The sequence below is a fragment of the Mizuhopecten yessoensis genome, unplaced genomic scaffold (assembly GCF_002113885.1).
Source record: "Mizuhopecten yessoensis strain PY_sf001 unplaced genomic scaffold, ASM211388v2 scaffold8131, whole genome shotgun sequence".
NCBI classification, from domain to species: domain Eukaryota; kingdom Metazoa; phylum Mollusca; class Bivalvia; order Pectinida; family Pectinidae; genus Mizuhopecten; species Mizuhopecten yessoensis.
The window spans coordinates 1,228,998-1,250,139 of record NW_018407394.1 but is presented as its reverse complement, the minus strand read 5'-3'; the positions used below and the strand labels follow the sequence as shown (position 1 = coordinate 1,250,139).

The following is a 21,142-nucleotide window of genomic DNA, read 5'->3' as shown; positions in this document are numbered from 1 at the left end:
ACCCATTCATGAAATACTAGACCTTTACCGGTCAGATCCCTGTTTGCCCAGTGTATATTTTGCCCTTTATATCTAATTACTAGATAGGGAAGTTTTCGTACTAATTATCACTGTCATGATAAATATGACCTCATTGTGGAGGGCAAAAAAGGCAAAGATTAAACTGTGGCAAACATTTCCTGGTATAGAGTCAGCACCCAAGAGTTTGCATCAAAAATGATAATATTGATGCTGAATTAATTTTAAGTGTTAAAATAAAAGGTATCACTATTTGCTTATTTTAGCTGACGTCTCCTCTATTAGATGTGGTGTACAGTAGTGAAGAGAAGGATAAAATTGCTCCATTCCTGACAACCATCATGTACAACGTCTTCCCTTACCTCCGTAACCATACGTATGTATCAATAACATCCAGCCAAAACATTCAACCACATTGTATTTCACATATTGAGCTTAAACTTCAGAGATTCCTGTTAATTGTGCTCTCAGATCCTATCTAAAACAAGTAGAAAGCACATTCTTGATGATCTTACTTTATTTTAGATCCCACAATCTGCCGGACTACAGAGCCAGTTCTCCGATCCTATCTAGTATAAAAAGACAGTACATTCTTGATGATCTTTATTTTGTTTAGATCCCACAATCTGCCGAGCTACAGAGCCTGTTCTCAGATACTATGTATTATAAATAGACAGTACGTTCTTGATGATCTTTATTTTGTTAGATCCCACAATCTGCAACGCTACAGAGCCTGTTCTCAGATCCTATGTATTATAAATAGACAGTACATTCTTGATGATCTTTATTTTGTTAGATCCCACAATCTGCAACGCTACAGAGCCTGTTCTCAGATCCTATGTGTTATAAAAAGACAGTACATTCTTGATGATCTTTATTTTGTTAGATCCCACAATCTGCAGAGCTACAGAGCCTGTTCTCAGATCCTATGTATTATAAATAGACAGTACGTTCTTGATGATCTTTATTTTGTTAGATCCCACAATCTGCCGAGCTACAGAGCCTGTTCTCAGATCCTATCTAGTATAAATAGACAGTACATACTTAATGATCTTTATTTTGTTAGATCCCACAATCTGCAACGCTACAGAGCCTGTTCTCAGATCCTATGTGTTATAAAAATACAGTACATTCTTGATGATCTTTATTTTGTTAGATCCCACAATCTGCAGAGCTACAGAGCCTGTTCTCAGATCCTATGTGTTATAAAAATACAGTACATTCTTGATGATCTTTATTTTGTTTAGATCCCACAATCTGCCGAGCTACAGAGCCTGTTCTCAGATCCTATCTAGTATAAATAGACAGTACATACTTAATGATCTTTATTTTGTTAGATCCCACAATCTGCAACGCTACAGAGCCTGTTCTCAGATCCTATGTATTATAAATAGACAGTACATTCTTGATGATCTTTATTTTGTTAGATCCCACAATCTGCCGAGCTACAGAGCCTGTTCTCAGATCCTATCTAGTATAAATAGACAGTACATACTTGATGATCTTTATTTTGTTAGATCCCACAATCTGCCGAGCTACAGAGCCTGTTCTCAGATCCTGGCGAGTGTGAGTGGGTACCAGTACACCAGGAAGGCGTGGCGTCGGGAGGCCCTGGAAATGCTGCTCGACCCCGGGTTTTTCCAGATGGACCTCAAGTGTATAGGTTATTGGAGGAGCATCATCGATAATCTGATGATGCACGACAAAACCACATTCAAAGATTTAATGGGTGAGAATCAACAGGACCATTGCTAAAAAAATATTCAACTATCTTCAGAATTAACCTGTGAACATTAAGATCAAGTAAAACAGCTTTTAGCAAATCATTGCTATTTTATCACAGCGTTAATACAGTATGTGAATAATTGACCATTTATTTATTCCTGGGCTTTAAGTCACTAATCCGGACACACATGCCAGTGATTTATTACACTACCAATTGCAGTTCAGAGAAATCTTGTATTTGATAAGCTTGCTACAATTTGATACATGTACTGCTAGTTGGGAGTGCAGCTTGATTCTCGGTGAAAATTACGTGGTACATTTTGTATTTCTCTAATTGTAGAACAGACAAGGGTGGCATAATGTCAGTTTGACATATTTTAGTTCAGACAAAATCTTAGTTATATTAAACTTTGGGTAAATATTACCGGGTAATAAAGGAAAAATGAAGAGTCATTTTACTCTTTTATTAAATGCGAGATAGTAAATAAAGAGTATATGGTACTTTGCAGGCCGTGTGACGGTGACTCAGTCTGGGTCTCTAAGTCTATTTAGCAGTAAGGAGATGGAACTAGAACAAAGGAGTCACATGCTTAAACGACTGGCCTTCACCATCTTCTGTAGCGAGCCTGACCAATACCAGAAGTCTATGCCAGAAATCCAAGGTAGGACAGACAGGCATCTACCTACTAGAGGATTTATATAGTGACGACCAAAATATTTAGCTCATATGCACTGTAATATTACCATAATATAAAGCTCTTCTAGAAATACCAGGTATTTCTTGACATTACATAGAAACAAAATTAGGGAGGGGGCTTAATTGCAGGCACCCACCCTATTCCCAGGACATTTGCCAAAGTGGGGGCTTTAATTATTTGAGGTCAAATATGGTATTAATACCTTAATACATGCATGCACATTTTCAGTATGGCTAAATATGATGAAAATGTACAGTGTATGCTAGTTCTGCTTTTGTATCATTTGTATCATTGGAAGTACAACAGTGATTATCATATCACTCTTGTCCAGGCTGAAGTCTATTAATTGCCATTTTTACAATGTGATGATTATAGATTATCACACTGTATTTTCAGTGTTTGTCGTGAGAACAATTTTCTCATCGCGAGCATGTGGACAAAATTGAGAGGCCAACGCAGGTGAAAATACTGTATGATAAACTATTTATCCTCTTTATACTACTACCTTCTATATTTCTCCATTTAAAAAACTCAACTAAACACCATGTTTTCCAAATGACTTCTAATCTCAGTGGTCAACGATCGCCTGTGACAAACGTAAACAAATAGAAGTTTGGCACGGAGGAATACACAATGAACCTTAAAACTAGGTAGAATGAATATTTGGAAAACAATCCTATTGTCATTGGCTTTTCCATATGCACATTTACAACTGAAATGGTGATGTTAGTTGTTATTCTCACAATATTTTCCCCTAACTTTGTATTGATATGTTTATAAAGGACTATTTCCTTGCAAGGGTCACTTTTGTGTGGACACTATTTCCTGTTTCGGACGTCATCTGGCGCCAGCAAGCGATCTTTTTGAAGAAAATATGTTCCCAAGTGCTGGAGAATGGGAAAATCCGTTCTCAAGTTGTTAAATATCAACTTTTTCTCATACTGACAACCAATGATAATGAATTTATCATGCTACCAGTAGGTGGTATGAAATAGTATATAGATGATAATTTGTATTTCTGTACTTATCTTTTTAGAGCGTTTGGCCGAGAGCTTGCGACTGCCCCACCAAGTGCCATCCATCATGGCTCAGGTGTTTGTTTGTTTCCGTGTGCTGATCCTACGGATGTCTTCCCACCATCTCACCTCACTCTGGCCGACGGTCATTACAGAAATGGTACAAGCTCCCCCACAGCACACAGAGTGTAACCAGCATTGTACCCTATACATCCCACCAAGTCGAGAACACATGCCTTGAGGAAATGAAAGGCTTCTAGAATTTTTTTATACTAAAGATCATCACGATATGTAACAATATAGTAACATCATCTGGTGTGTTTTTGAATATGTTGGATTTTCTCATTTATAGTCTTTTATTTTGGTAGATGATTTAACATGAAATTGCACGTTTATCTAAAAATAAATTTGGGGTTCAATTTCTAGTCACTGGGCTAAAAAATCGTTTCTGTTTTTCAGGTCCATGTATTCATGCAGATAGAGCAAGAACTGTCCAACGACACGGAGGAGTATAAGTAAGTATCTAGTCTACATTACAACATGGAGGAATAGTGACAGGTACCACTTTTACACACCAAGGTCTAGTGCTCATTGAGTGTTAACGTTGTGAGACCCAACTAACTTTGTTTTCATTTTACAATGAAATTTCAAGTCTTTAAGTGAGTTTAAAGAAAATATATTTTTCAAGGAATTGCATCAGGATTGCTTGTGGTCAGTGTTGTTACTCAATAGATTCCAACGTTTGTTGTTGAAGGAACATGCTTTAAATGTCAATGAAAGTATTTTTGGTCTATCATTCTGCTCTGTCAGGAGAAAAAAAAACATAAATTTTGTTTCACATGTACATTGATATGTGTTTCATGAGTGATGTTTTCAATGTGCTATTGGGTGGGAAAACCAGACTCGTGCATGATTTCGTAAAATTATCATTTTCATTAGGGTTAAAGTACAATCAATGCAACACCGATCGGACATGGAAACATATTGGTTTCAGACAAACTACTAGACAGGTCAGACTTATGTCAAAATGTCCAATAGTGAACATGTTAGTGCAGCATTTTTGAAATGGCTTGAAGAATAGTGTCACATCTTATCTCTTGTGCTTCTTCAGAGGGGAAATTCAAAACATGACATAGAATTTATTTGAGTGAATTTTGTTATTGTGTCTGTTCCATTGTGGATTATACCAATTGAACATGTTTTTATTCTCAAACTTGATAATCAAACATGTTTGTCGTAAATGTAACTTACTAGATATATGTTGTATTTTCTTCCGTCTATACTAAGTGTTGACTGTATTTGATTTGTCTGTAGCCACAACAACGTTAGCCAGCGCCCGCGGAGTAACACCCAGCCCTGGACAAGGTTACAATAACCCACTCTCTAGTTCTATAGATATTACTTTGTTGTGTTTTTTCAGTGTGTAACTTTAGTAGTGTTCTACTTGTGAAAATCACACAGATTTATTTTAGTGTAAACACTATTTTTTTTCTTGCAAAAATAACAAATTATTTTAAGGATACAAAATTTGCAAAAAGGATTTGGAAACAACCAAACTTCTTAATGTGCAAGTCTTTCCCCTAAAACTTAAAAATATTACTCATTGCCTGCCCTATCGTCGATTGATGCAAGAAATGTATTGGCATATACTCTGAGTAAATGTTTGATATTACACATGCTAGGAAGAGGCTGATGCATGTCAAACTTAATGTTTAGCAAACTGATGGCCAATTTGATAATTGAATGGAACTTCTGACATACTGATATCACTCCTCTACAGTTATCTGCTTACAACTGTCCAATCTTTAACTGTGCTGTCGAGCTCACAATCTTAACATTCAACATGGAGGTCTGGGAATATGCATAGATTTGCATTTACTAATAATCATCTTATCTCAGTGATGTAATATAGAAGTGGATAGTTACTACTGTTTGATCATATCTCGTTGTAATTTCTTCTCTTACTCCTGCTACTAGCGTTAATTAATGCAAGTCGTGTGAAGAAGATATAACCAGTAAGCTATATTTACCACCAACGCATAATTTAAACAGTCATGAAATAAAATCATTCTTCTGTCTCATAAAGTATATCTCGTAAGAATAAATTTGATCCTGTCAGAGAAAATGCCCATTGATATTCCTCCAAATAAATCAGTATTAAAGATGGGTTCCTTCTTGGTTTTTTTTTTGTATTTAAAGTAGTATCAGTGTGATTTTCCTGCTTTATGAATTAAAAATGACTAAATACAATACAAGCAGTACAAACTATGTAGTAATCTCATGATCATATGGGCTGGGAGCTGTTGCAGGAATAAACAACAAACTTATGTCACCTTATAATTAATGAAATAATCTGCATAGATAGTATAATAGGTGACTTACAATGAGCTCAGTGTCACTGTAAAACTGTATTCTAATTATTCTGGTACTTATCTTTAAAATGTTATTTCACTGATAGTTTTAATGGTAATTTTAGAACTTTTTGGTACTTGAAAATTAACTGTAACTTGCCGAAAAACATTAACGAGAACTCAACTTTAATATTATTGTACATCATTTTATAAACACAAGAATGCCGAAAGTACAAACAGAAAATTTCTATTGGATTTTCTTTTGTTGCAAATCAGTTGACAAAGCTTTCAAAATTGAAAACTTCTGATTTTAAAGTACATTAATGTGATATGCAGAAAAAATACAGTTACAATAATGCATTTATCTACCCAGTCGTGCACGTTGATGCTGTGTTTCCCATCAGTACGATAAATTTTACGTTTGAATGAAATTTAGATATTTCAGTTGGTCATGCTTAGTTGTCTCAAGTGTTTTTTAGGTATGATGATAATTATTGGAAGATGAAATAATCTCTCTCAATGTTTGATGAGGGATATGGATATCCTATAGTTGACCTATTAAGTAGGAAGCACTCCCACCCTTTATAAGCACCCCCTACCCTTTTCATCATCAGCTGAATTTGCAAATGAATTCACTAGAGTCAAGCAAATGTTATTAAGCAACATATATGCAGGAAACACGTTTTTCAATGTTTTCAGGAATTTGCTGATGAACATCTGTATACTTATGATCATGACCTAGTACATGTATCTCAATAACGTTATGACCTGGTAGATCAATAACCAGCTTGATATCTCATGATCAATATAATCAGCTTTTGGCATGAACATGTTAACCTTGTCTGTTTATGTTTAACTTGTAAATGACAATCGTTAAAATTGTTTATAACTTATTTATTATGATTAAACATATGTTTTATGATTTTTTTTCATAAAAAAGTTCATCTGTATTATACTCAATGTGTAATTGCTGTAGCTCAGCACCTGTCGTCCATTAGACAACATTTTCCTTTTGAACAACCTTTCCTCATGAATGGCTATTCAGATGTTGATCAAATATTGATAAGACATTTAACAGATTTCTTCATAGTACTGATTGTGTCTCATCAGTCTGTCTGCATCACTTATGTTTTTGTATTACTTGCGGTAATCAATCTCTGCTCTTTTTAAAATCTAGCTCTGTTTTCTCCTGTAATTTTCAGTAAAAAAAATCATAAATAAATCAGACAGATTTTTAAGAGGTTGATGATGGACAAGTAATGATTTGCAGGTCCATAAGACTTCGTCTTGATTTGTAGTTTGTTGTATAATGTTGTTTGTCTTGCATGCATTCATATGTAATTATTTATTATTTGTTATATGAAAATCGTTGAACAATAATATATTGAAGTTTATGTGAATGTTTATATTGTCATGTGTAAAAAGTTACTTGCAGCTTGGAAAGTATTTATATTCGTATCCTCCTTAGATGTTCCTCTACAGTTTATAATTGTGTTCCGCCCCACTTCCTCTCATTTTAGTCACCTCCAATATATTGCTTTCACTAGTGCAACAAGTCACTTTAAAATATCTGCACCAGTTTGATTCCTTTCAAGAATATCAGTGATTCTGCCAAACTCCTGACAGAACAATCGTTTTATACATGGATTCTGTACAGTTACTCTTGACCGACTGATTAGAGGTTAACACACTCTACTATTTCCAGTTTAATAAATATTCTTATATTACTTATGGTAATAAATGTTGTAAAACTACCAATTTGATGTTCTTAATTTAAGAAAATACACACATTTTGTTAACTGATATATAATGAATAAATAGATAATACATATATATATATCAATTTTGAAATACATCAGTTAGTAGATAGACTATTAATCACTCACTGACAAGTGTTTCCTGTATACTTTTTCATATTTTATTTTCCCATGCTGACACATCATTCAATCTTCATCTGGGCATTGTCTATATGTGAAAATATTTGTGAAGTCTTGACCATATTTTCCAAATGGCATAGATACCTTGTGTAACATATGACCTGCCTGTTTGTCCTTTAGGACCCAGATCCAGAGGATTGCAGCTTTAGACTCAACATGGGCTCACTTTGGTAACGGTCTTAATGCGCACAACAACCCTTCCTGGCTCCAGCTGTATCTCAGTGTATGTAAGCTGCTGGACCTGGCTCTAGCACTTCCTGCAGGTGTTGTACCTCAGTTCCAGCTGTGAGTATATCTGAAATTCTTCGTTGTTTACCTTTGTTTTAAAGGATTGAGGATATAGTGGTTATAATACATGAGAGGAATAAGACATGGTATTCTCTAAAATTTTAATCAAGCTAACAGATACTCCTTAAAAATCATTGTTTGTGATTTGTTAACTTTTTTGAAAATTTTATTTTTTTATTTTCTGCTGCATTCGACGTCTTTGATTAAATTATAAAACAGAAAGAAAGAGAAACCACATGAAAGAACAAAGCCAACTTTATCTCTATCCCCTGGTCAAATATATCAGCTATGTATCACTCTATCCCCTGGTCAAATATATCAGCTACGTATCACTCTATCCCCTGGTCAAATATATCCGCTATGTACTACTCTATCCCCTGGTCAAATATATCAGCTATGTATCATCAATATGTGCAGACGAGACTTTGTATTTCTCGAAATCTTCAGACATGTCTCACAGGTCAACACCGATATCTTTTCACAGCCAACAATTTCAGCTGTAAACTAGAAAATGTCTGTAGCACATGAATGTCCCCTTGGCAAAATAGCAATGAAAGACCTATAAATAACAAAGGTGACCTTGTCATTGACCTTGGGATCCTGAAATACGATCTTATACAAGGTATTTTCATACTTGACCATTGTATAAACTTTAATGAAAATGTGCTAAGAAGTGAAGTTGGTAGAGCTGTGACAATGAATCGTAATGAGATTGGAAGGATATGGGTAACACTATATCCCGGCCATAATAGCAGGGTCATAAAATAAGTATCAACCTGAACAGACGAGACATGATTAACCATTAACAGGTATCGCTGGGCCTTCATTGGTGGGGCGGCAGCTGGAAACCAGGAGGAGGACGAAAACAAGGAAAACAGCAAAGACGAGAAGAAAGGAAAGAGGAAAGTTCATCAGGCTCGAACGTTTGTACCTCACATCATACGTCTCACCAAACTCATCAACGATAGGGTAAGTCGAAATTGATCTGCTTATAAATCAGAAAGTGCCAATCAAAATTCTATCAATTAGGAGAAAATAGTGAAATCAAGTTTGAAATAAAAGTGCCAAATTTATATATAAAAAACAACAACAATTAGAATGAGCTATTCATAACAAGCTGTTATGGATTCTATCATTTTAGTTGAGGCATCCATAAAGCTGTTTTCGGGCCCCATTAATTCCCCATTTCCCCTGGTTAAAGTTAAGTGCCAATAACTTACACTTATCACTGGTGTAAAGTTGTTAACTGTACTGTAGTAGGACAATGAATAGTGGTAAAGATAGTGCCGTCGCTGGGGCTCGAACACGCGGGCGTCTTGGCTCTCCAACCCGATGCTCTACCCCTGAGCTAATGGGAAATTTCCTACAGCTGACATTTGTAAGGCAACCTAATCAATGCTTATCTTTTACACTATTTCCCCCATTTTTCCAACACCATCCCAGGTTCTTTTGACTCCCCGCCAAGGGTTCTTCTACTTTGAAAGGGGATGGTCAACGTCACCAGTTTGTAGTAGGACGAGGAATAGTGATTAAGATAGAGCCTTTGGTGGGGCTCGAACCAGTGACCCTTGGCTTTCCAGCCCGATGCTTTATCGCTGAACTAAAGGGAAATTCCCTACAGCTGACGCTTGTAAGGCAACCTAATCAATGCACATCCTTTATAATACTGTCAAGGCCCATTTTAAAGTGGAGTCATGATCAGTTTATTAGCTCACCTGCCCGAAGAGCAAGTGAGCTTATGCCATGGTGCGGCGTCCGTCATCCGTCCGGCGTCCGTCTGTCCGGCGTCAACTTTTTACTTAAACAACTTCTTTTCAGTAACCAAAAGGCCTAGGTTAATACAACTTCTTTTCAGTAACCAAAAGGCCTAGGTTAATGATATTTGGCCATTAGCATCTTGGAATCTAGGGCTACCAAGTTTGTTCAAATGAATGACCTTCATCCATTTTCAAGGTCACAGGGGTCAAATATGTTAAAATCTTTGAACGACTTCTTCTGAAGAACCAAATAGCCTTGGATGATGCTATTTGGCCAGTAGCAACCTGGAATCATGGGCTACCAAGTTTGTTCAAATAAATGACCTTCATCCATTTTCAAGGTCACAGGGGTCAAATATGTATAAAACCTTTACACAACTTCTTCTGAATACCCAAGAGGGAAAGGATAATGTTATTTGGCCAGTAACATGCTGGGATGAAGGGCTACCAAGTTTGTTCAAACGAATGACCTTCATCTATTTTCAAGGTCACAGGTTCAAGCATGTTAAAAACCTTTAAACAACTTCTTCTCAATAACCAAAAGGCCTTGGATGATGATATTTGGCCAGTAACATGCTTGGATGAAAGGCTACCAAGTTTGTTCAAATGAATGACCTTCATCTATTTTTAAGGTTGCAGGGGTCAGACATATTTAAAACCTTTAAACAACTTCTTCTGAACTACCAAGAGGCCTAGGGTTATGATATTTTGCTAGTTAGATGCTGGGATGAAGGGCTACCAAGTATGTTCAAATGAATGAACATCGCTCATATCCAAGGTCACAGGGGTCAAATATGTTAATATCTTTGAACGAATTCTCCTGAATAACAAAGAGGCCTAGGGTGATGATATTTAGCCTTTAGCATGCTGGGATGAAGGGCTACCAAGTTTGTTCAAACAAATGACCTTCACCCATTTTCAAGGTCACAGGGGTCAAATATGTTTAAAACCTTTAAAACTACTTCTTCTCAATAACCAAGAGGCTGAGGGTTATAATATTTTGCCTGTAGCATGCTGGGATGAAGCACTTCAAAGTTTATTCAAACGAATGACCTCGACATATATTAAAGGTCACAGGGGTCAAATAAGTTTAAAACCTTTATAAACGACCTCTTTTCAATAAGCAAAAGGCTAAGGGTGATGATATTTGGCCATTAACATGCTGGGATTAAGGACTACCAGGTTTTTTCAAATGAATGACCTTCGCCCATATGCAAGGTCACAGTGGTCAATATATGTTTAAATCTTTAAATGACTGTTCTGTATAACCAAAAGGTCCAGGGTAATGATATTTTGCCAGAAGCATGCTTGGTTGGACGACTATAAACTCTGTTCAACCTTATTGTCCTTGTTCGACATTCAAGGTCACAGGCGTCATAATAGGTTCTTATCAGTCAAACACTGATATTCTGCCTGTAGCTGTATTTTAGTCCACTTTAAAGATTATTTGTGAGATTAATACCAGGTGAGCGATTCAGGCCCATTGGGCCTCTTGTATTTAATGAGGTTGGAGGCTATGCACTAATTCTGATTGGTTGATTATTTATGGACATATTTGATGTCCCATGAGCTCGCTTTATATTACAGACACGAGGGGCACTGCCTGTCCTGAAGCAGATCCCAGGCCGACCTTTACTGACACAAACTTACCTGAGGTCCCTGACAGAGCTACAGCCATTCTTCAACACACTTTGTTGTAGCCAGAACGAGAGCAAGTTTGTCATTTCAAGGCGCCATGACAATGCCAACAGAACTAACCAATCAGGCAACAGCTCCAAACAACATCACCAAACAGCAAGGTTATCAACAATGCCAAGGTCTAAATCTACCATAGAGATTGGAAAGAGTGCAGGGGCTCTGTCCGACCCTCCACTTCTCTCAAACACCAAAAACTGCAGACAGTACATAGAAGAAATGCTGGAGAGGGATTTCTTGGAACCACTTTCTGACACTTAAAGGAAATTTGTTTTTGTGGAATTGGTGTTTTCTGTCAAAGAAATGTTTTCTTTAAAGGCAGATTCATGTAGTTCAATTTGTTTTTGCATTGACAAAGAATGTAATTTGTGATAAAAGTGATATAATTAATAAACTTTACCTTACTTATGTAGGCAATATCCGATTAATTTATGAAACATTATGACTTTGAAATACTTCTACATTTGTTCGCTTAGCCAAGGAATTAGTTAAGTTATGTAAGGTTGTGTTGATGACAAATTCGCTGCGTAGCAGTATATCCTGTTATAGTGCTGTGTAGCAGTATATCCTGTTATAGTGCTGTGTAGCAGTATATCCTGTGATAGTGCTGTGTAGCAGTATATCCTGTTATAGTGCTGCGTAGCAGTATATCCTGTTATAGTGCTGTGTACAGCAAAGTGCTTACTGTAGGTTTATGTTAACATGCTAGATATAGTATGTTAATGAGTTTGGATTATATTATGTTTAGGTACTGCACAGTTAATATGAGGAATAGGTACACAGTTATAAATTGTTTATTCATCATTTAATTATGTTACAATATCATTGTATATACCATGTTGTTCTGTAGTCAATTTTAATCCAAAAGCTTAATTGTGATAAGTACTTTGTGACATAACAAATCAACTGTACATAAGTGTTTCAAGTCATGCTTACCCTAGTGCCTTAATGACATTCTGTAAATATTAACTAGCATGTTGACCTATAGATCCTAGCATGTTGATGTGTAGATATAACTTAGCATGTCCACCTCGCCATCCTTGGATATAACTGGCATGTTGACCTATAGATCCTAGCATGTTGATGTGTAGATATAACTTAGCCTGTCCACCTCGCCATCCTTGCTTGTTGACCAACAATATAACTGGCATGTTGACCTATAGATCCTAGCATGTTGATGTGTAGATATAACTTAGCATGTCCGCCTCGCCATCCTTGGATATAACTGACATGTTGACCTATAGATCCTAGCATGTTGATGTGTAGATATACCTTAGCATGTCCCCCCCGCCATCCTTGGATATAACTGGCATATTGACCTATAGATCCTGGCATGTTGATGTGTCGATATAACTTAGCATGTCCACCTCGCCATCCTTGCTTGTTGACCAACAATATAACTGGCATATTGACCTATAGATCCTGGCATGTTGATGTGTGGATATAACTTAGCATGTCCACCTCGCCATCCTTGCTTGTTGACCATGGATATAACTGGCATATTGACCTATAGATTCTGGCATGTTGATGTGTAGATATAACTTAGTATGTCCACCTCGCCATCCTTGCTTATTGACCAACGATATAACTGGCATGTTGACCTATAGATTCTAGCATGCTGATCTGTAGATCCCAACATGTGGATCCCAGCATGTTGACACATGGATCCCAGCATGTAAACCTGTGGACAAAACCAATTATTTTGACCTGCTGATATTACCTAGCGTGTTGTCATTTGGATCCTAGCAGGTTGATTTTGGGTCCTAGCATGCTGACCAGACTTATGGATATAATCTAACATTTTTGTGAATATAACCTTGCATGTTGAACTGTAAAGTATTGAATTTGAAATTTAGCAATATTTTATGAATATACATGTACAGTGTATACTGTAAACAATTTGAAACAGATTACAAATGTAAGTTGAGATTTCATTTCATGTTATGACATTGGTGAAATGAACCTAAGTATTACTTTCAAGTGTCGTTGACAAATTGCAACTTTTTCTGTTTGACATCTGTCATAAATTTCCTGAAAATACCTGGAACAAAAAAATCCATCTCAAGTATAATCATGTGGTTTTATTGATCAAAGAGGTAAATACATTTTTGGCCAAATTTTTACCTTATAGTTGATATTTTGCAAAATAAATGTCAAAATTGTTGAAAAAGCCATAATATTGACTTTGTCGAAAATATTGACAGAATAACATACATGTTTTTTACCTATTTGATAACTATAGGTTTCTACTGAAATCTACTACTTATAATTGTGCAATCAGCTTTAATGTATATACAATTGTATAACCGTGCAATAAAATGTTAATCAATCTATATTATAATGTAGGGAACAATAAAACAATTAAAAAAAAATCATTAGAGTAATACCCAGAAAACCACTAAGTGTACCGTAAACATATAATTATGTAATAATTCTGCAGTGATCAATGTCACTGGGTGCTTGTGTATTTCACTGGGTATAATGTTCTTGTGCATTTCACTGGGTACAATGTTCTTGTGCATTTCACTGGGTGTTTGTGTAATTTCACTGGATACATGTGTAATTTCACTGGATACGTGTGTAATTTCACTGGATACATGTGAAATGGTCTGTCATATATTTCACTACATCTCTATATAAACTGTTAATATTTTATATACTTTGAAAATAAGAATCATACAGTACCAGTATATGAAAATATCACTTTACATAATATTGTGTATTAATTCAACTGTGCATGAAATCAACAGTATACAATTTGTAATGGGATGTATTAAATTAACAGTATCAAAAAATTAATTGATGTATTAAATTAACAATGTAAAATTTATAATTGATGTATTAAATAAACAGTATAGATTTATAATTGGTATATTAAATTGCCAGTATAAAATGTATTATTGATGTATTAAGTAAACAGTATACAACTCAAAATTGATGTATAAAATAAACAGTATAAATTTATGATTGGTATATTAAATTGACAGTATATAATTTATTATTGATGTATTAAATAAACAGTATACAATTTCTATTAAATTTATGTTTTATATTAGCAATATAATTGGTGTATTAAACTGTCAGTATAATGTTTGTGATAAATGTATTAAATCAACAGTATACAAATGTATGATGGTTTACAGAATAAAATTTATCATAAGCAACATGAAAAGGTTTTGTTGCACACTTTGGATATAAGATACAACCTCACATTGGTAAAGAAAACAACGATTGATAATGAATAGAACAAGACTGAGTGAGGTTTACCTTGACTCAATATTTTTTTTGGCGATGGGATCTCGTGAACCAATCGACCAATCATAGTAATCAAAATATGATCATCGTCAGCCGCATTTGTAACCCTGCGGCGACAGTCATCAGGTCATGAACACGAGTGGATCAATGTAGCCACAACTGTTTTACAATGGTCTGTTACGAACACCACTTACCTCTCTGGGATATATCATACATTCCAAATAAATTTGCATGTTTTCACTGCTCGGAGTGCAGTAAAATATAAAATATAATTGTACATGTATACAAATTTCTCAGTGATAATAGTGATGAGGAGTAATCTCGTAAGGCAGAAGTATTTTCATTCATGCTTTGCACCTGTGAAATTATTGGTATTCTGTCACACTCTAGGAAATAAAATATATCAAAAGCAGTAGTAACATTAAGTATTGAAAGGAAAACAGTTTCATCAAAGGAAGGTTTGTAAAAATTATTTCAAATTTGCAAAGGGGTTCAAATTTTTTAGACCTGTGTTGTGAAGATTTGGAAAATTTATCTGAACATTTACAGTACAAATAGTGTCTTGCTCTTAATATTTGTACATAAAACGTATGACATGACCTTACAGAGATAGGTAAATATACCTACGAGATAATTACTGAAATGTGAGATAATTACTGAAATGTGAGATAATTACTGAAATCTACATAATATTTTTACTATGTGTATAGTATATATCGGGAAAGGTTCGCTTGCCAAGTGTTAATTTTGCCCTTTCAATGTAATTATTATAATATTTTATGAAATTTCAATGAGGAATCTATTTATAATATGTTGTGTATTTGCTGTTAATTAAACTGCGGCAAACATTTTTCGATAAACAATATTACTGCATGTATATTACTTAGTTTATACAATAACTGATTTCTAGTATGTACTATTTATCTTTAATTCTTATTGACTGTGATTTGTTTTGAAATATTTCTTTAAATGTTTATTTAGATTGTGTTTGCTTTGAGTTTTCCTCTTGTTTTGCTCAGATTTGCTTTGATATACCTTGATAATTTCACTTGTTAGAGAATTCTGTTTTTGCTTTCAAATGAAGAAATGCAATCTGATAAAATATATGAATGTTCCTCTTAAATGGAAAGTAATTTTATGGCCTTTAATTTATTTTATTCGCTTTATCTGATTTACCCCCATTATTTGACACTGTATACCAGATAAGTACACACTAGCAGAGGCACAGGGAGCTGCCAATTTCACTACGGTACAGGTCTCTGATCACAATTGATTTCATTATCCATGCATGTATGTTCAATTAAGGAGAAACCAACTATGTTCTAAAAATTCGCTCCAGACCTGATCTTTACACATTTCGTTCAACTGTTCAAGACTGTTTTGTGTTTAGTTTGAAAACATAAAACGACCTGTAATTTTGAGAAATAATTTCAATGATGTCAATTATAACCACTTTAAATTTTTTGCCAAATATTTTCACACAAACCAAGCCTGTTCTTTAGTTAAGGGGGAAAAGATCCTGCTTCATTTCTGTATAACAGCTTCGTTCCATTCACAAGAAAGTAATTAAAAACCATATGATAACAAGCCAAAAATTCAGTTATGCACTATAATCCTTTACAATATAGGGTAAAATTATAAATGGTCAGAGGTCTGTACGTGTTTGATAAGTGTGAGTTAGTAGACCTTTGAAACAATTATCAACCCCAGAAATATGGATCTTCATTAAGTTGTAATACATAGAAAATCTATTTTGCTGTCATGTACATTCAGTGCAGACTCCTATTGGGTATGGATCTTAGATTTTCAGCCTATTAAAGGTCATTTTTATTCTCTGTATAAAGACAGGTCCCTGTGTTATGTCAGATATAAAATTTTCAATTTCATGACAAATGACAAAATATCGTTATTTTTCCAAAAGGCCTTACTGTGATTACCAATACCTTTTTGATTCCTTTTTTTTAATTTTATGTTGAATTGTTTGCGTTTTATAGTATTCTGTGAAATGGTATAGATATATACATGTTCTTTTGTTGAGTTGGTCTAATCGGTTTTTAGAAAATATTTAATCAGGATTCAAGCTTGACCTAAGTTATTGATGACAGGATAATTGAGTATGATCAAGATGTGTTCACTAAATATTAATATCTCTGTAGAATTTATCTATTATTTTCACAAGCGTTGGACATTTTGTAGCAATGTTGATAAAATAGCCAAGGAAAAATAAAGTTGTTATTATCTGACAGATGTCTTTGCGATGTTGTATACTGGTGATGTCATCAGTGACAGGGGATTTCCTTATTTTTAGCTAACCTGGTCCAAAGGATCAAGGTGAGCTGATGTCATACTGCTGTGTCCGTCGCCCCTCTGTCTGTCAACAATTTCTTCAAACTACTTCTTCTGAACCACTGTTTGGAATTTTACAAAATTTGGCTGTAAGCATCTCTAGGTGGTGGGAATTTAAAATTGTAAAAAGGGTTAATTTGGCCATATTGCTTTAAGAGACTTCTATGAAACTAAGAGAAGGATATCAACCATATTTGCTTGACGCATCCTAAGTTGGTGGGGATTAAAAATTGTACAAATGGAGGGACTGACCCCTGAAGGTATTAAAATTAAACAAAGGGCCATAACTCTGGATATAGTGAAGCACGAGACCTAATTTCAATGCACTGCACACCTTCGGTGGGTGATGCAGGTATACTTCAAGTCTGATCAAGATATCTTTAAAAGTTTAAAATTTACAGGCCGGACAAGAATTTACTGAAAATGTTGCACTTATTTGACCTTCGAACTTGAGGTGAAGGTCACAGTGACCTAATTCTAGTGCACTGCACACCTTCTGTGGGTGATGCATGCATACCTCAAGTTTCATCAAGATATCTTTAACAGTTATAAAGTTAAGCTAAGGGTAGGGCCAGTCTACCCAAGAGTCAATACTGATATCATGATCGAGTGTATCACACACTCCGTCTCTTGATCAGCCCAGAAATAGTATGTGTGTGTATGGAGTTGGGATCTCTATTGTTTCATAGTAACAACCAAGAGAATAAGTCTTGAAGGGTGGGGCCAGACCCCAGAGTCAATTTCAAAATTTCAGGGAAGAAGTCGATCACAATTAAAGCAATATGGCCAAATACGGGTTAATGTCCCAAAATCAAACTGTATAGGCATTGGTTCATTGCAGGTAACACCGGTGTAAGTGTCTAGTCGCTTCTTGAGGTGCTTCTTAATACTGTCCACTTCACTTCCGGCCGCATTTGGAAGCATTTGAAGAGGACTTTATTTCTCAAAAACTAGTGAAAATTATGTACATGTGCAGTGGGTGGTAACAAAAATTGCATCCTGATTTATATAAAATAAGGGTATTCAGTTATGAAATAGGACTGACAGGCCTGTATACGTATAGATCACAAGTCTCAAAAAAAAAAGAGAGTTGTTTTACTATTTAGAATGGATACACACATTGTGGTTAATTAGTTACAGACCTGTCTAGGAAGTATAGATATTAAAAGGTTTCATCGGTTAAAAAATACTGAATTTAAATTAACATTAGAGAAGCCTTAATTCCCATCCCATTAAATCTGAATTCGGACAGTCTTATCAATAACATACTTGTATGCAGAAAAGCAAACTCAACTTTAGGCTTCTTAATATTGTGGTCAGAAATGTACAAATCAGCCCAACCACACTAAAACAGGCAGACAAAACCTTAGTTTTAAGGACCATAATCGGAGTATGGATATACAATTTGGGATGTTAACACTCAATCACCAAACTGGCAATCACTGGAAGACAGACGAAAAGGTACGAAACTTGTGACATTGTACAAAATCAGTCATGACCATCTCGGTGTGAGAAAACATCACACAAAGGAACCTACTAGGCTCCTGTCTCCCAGCGTCGCCATGATTGAGGACCTGGACGAGAGGTGGCATAGATTACTTTCCCTCTGTATATAGTTTTAATTGCACAAGGCTCAGCATTGCACGCAGATGTACATAGTCACTCCTCGGCGTGATGATCGTTTACAGTTTTTACCCAGTAATGGCAGTAGTCTACTTCATTCAAGTTGATGTCCATGATTTTTAGCGGAGAAGCTTATAAAGTATAACGCGGACGATTTACTTTATTTTGCTTTCTGCGGTTACAGAGACTTAAGTTAGAAACATGTAATGGGTTACAAGTCGTTTCTATTACTAATATTCGTGTGATACCAATTGGATCTCTCTGTATTGACGACACAAAAAACTGCATTCTACTTTCGCGCCTACTTTCGGTTTCAATTACCAGACTGCGCACGCAATGCCCATTTATTTAACCAAATCAGGGCTCGTGTTTCGAATATGAGGGCTTGTGGCGCAATGGATAACGCGTCTGACTACGGATCAGAAGATTCCAGGTTCGAATCCTGGCAAGCTCGAATCTATTTTTGTTTTATTTTAAATGTATTTTTTATTTTATTTTAATGTCCCTTAATACTTTATGGATAATAACACAATATTACATTACCCATTTATTATGGTCTTTCACTAAGCTACTTATTATATCGACATTTGAACAGAGACTTAGGAACTAATGGCAGATTTAAAGGAAGATAGTGTAGCACTTTATGCCAAGTTAGGAGGGTGAGAGTTCCACTGAGGGATTGTTCTTGGAATTTACAGGAAATAGTTTGGAATGAAAGGTGATGACAGTGTCGTGAAGGAACGAACAGAGATAAGGTTGTCGGCTGTTTTATATAGAGTAGTGAGGCGGGCGTCACGGCGATGAGTTGCCAAGCTCTGCCACTGTAGGCCATTGATCATGGCTCCCACACTGGAGGTATTTCTGTGGCTATTAGTGACAAAGAGGGCAGCTCGTCGCTGGACCTTCTCAATTTGGTCTATATCCTTCTTCAGGTATGGATCCCAGACCACACTAGCATATTCAAGCTTAGGCCTCACTAGAGCTGTGTAGGCTTTTTCCTTGACCTTTGAAGAGGAAATAATTGTACCATCTGCAGAGAGGCGTACAGTTGAGTTAATACCGTCTACATATAAAGCCGTAGTATGTACGTCTCTGATGATGCAAAACGTATTTCACAAAACGATGTGACTTTTGTGTAGCTGTTTTATGTGGGTGTACACATTTGTACTGTTCATGTATATGTTTAAGTAAATAAAAGTGCAATCGATATATCATGCATTTACATAAAGCGTGTTATCGATTTCGTGTGATACACACTTACGGCATTGATGGTATAGATTCTACCATCAATTACAGGGTTATATTTATACCGAAATTTGCTAGTACTTTTGATGGGAAATATTAAATACTTCTTTTTTATTTCTATTTTTCTTATTTCGTTTTACAAATGATCATGGTTACGTACAGTTACGCTCATTTACATTCTCTGCACACCTGGAATATGTCAGGACAAAATTGACGACTCAGTGTGCAGCACCTTGTGGATGAGACAAGAAAACTAGTTTGATCATTTTATTTGCATCAAAAGAATCTTGCGGCAGCGTAACGGTAGGTGGCCGACTTTGAAGTCGGGTGTCGCTCCTCTGTAATTTTTCAAAGGACAGTATCAGCCTAGCGATTGGTAAGGTATTGCACCGTAGGCCTATCAAATAGCTTCAATTTTGCTGTTACGATATTCAAGGGGTGCAAATAGCGTAAGTGAGCGAGTATCGAGGATGGTACAATATATGTACAGGCATTTAATTTCATCCTTCATCTTCATTACTAGTTATTCTTTATGAATTTATCTAAATAAACCTTTTAAGGATCATGAAAACTTAAGTGTTTTATCACACAGAACAGTGTGCCGCTTGTTTTATACCAGATTTACATACTAGTATAGGTTTGATTGTTTATGATTTTATTAACACCCCCTCGCCGGACACTCGTAATGTTCGACAATTGCTAGAGGCAACGAGGGTCGACGATCCCATATAATATGAAAAATGACTCCAACACACCTCTATATCTAAATCTACTCTAACAATGTAAGAAGTTTACCACGGCGAGATACTTTTGACAAGCGCGAGTCCGCATTAACATCTGATAAAATAGCAGACCAGCGGCCTTACACTTCAGGGGTACTCTATACCGTCCTCATTACATGTCGTTATTATATAGTTTATACTACATCTTTTATTTACATTTTGAAATAATTTATATCAACGCATTTATAAACGACTGATTTCGGAGTTCTGCACAAAAGACTCGATCAAACTTGGTTCCACCATACAACATTTATCAGAAGGATTGTGGTTCAAATAAGACTCCCGTAACATCCGGGGACTCGTTCTTAGAACAGGAGCCTGTATGTATGGACCATTGGTAATGGCATTATTAGAAGATGGATTTAAACATCATCTTTCAGGCCCATGTTGTGGATCTTGAAACAGA

At 35.6% G+C, this 21,142-nt stretch overlaps 1 protein-coding gene and 1 non-coding gene across 4 annotated transcripts in view; both read left to right on the top strand.

The window, feature by feature from the left end:
* Positions 1-11,787, top strand: part of LOC110455075 (protein dopey-1-like) — a 32,972-nt gene extending 21,185 nt beyond the window's left edge. For 2 of the 3 annotated variants that reach the window (XM_021505000.1, XM_021504998.1), the window contains exons 21-29: positions 285-394; positions 1,536-1,747; positions 2,253-2,405; positions 3,478-3,617; positions 3,917-3,972; positions 4,772-4,822; positions 7,866-8,030; positions 8,843-9,002; positions 11,378-11,787. In XM_021505000.1, coding sequence (XP_021360675.1) covers positions 285-394; positions 1,536-1,747; positions 2,253-2,405; positions 3,478-3,617; positions 3,917-3,972; positions 4,772-4,822; positions 7,866-8,030; positions 8,843-9,002; positions 11,378-11,746 — 1,416 coding nt within the window. In that variant the 3' untranslated portion in view covers positions 11,747-11,787. The remainder of the gene's footprint in view (positions 1-284; positions 395-1,535; positions 1,748-2,252; positions 2,406-3,477; positions 3,618-3,916; positions 3,973-4,771; positions 4,823-7,865; positions 8,031-8,842; positions 9,003-11,377) is intronic. The other variant, XM_021504999.1, reaches the window with a different exon arrangement.
* A 7,303-nt stretch (positions 11,788-19,090) lies between these two features.
* On the top strand, positions 19,091-19,163 carry Trnar-acg. Its single transcript has one exon. It is a non-coding gene; the product is annotated as a tRNA-Arg (tRNA).
* The last annotated feature ends 1,979 nt before the right edge of the window (positions 19,164-21,142 follow it).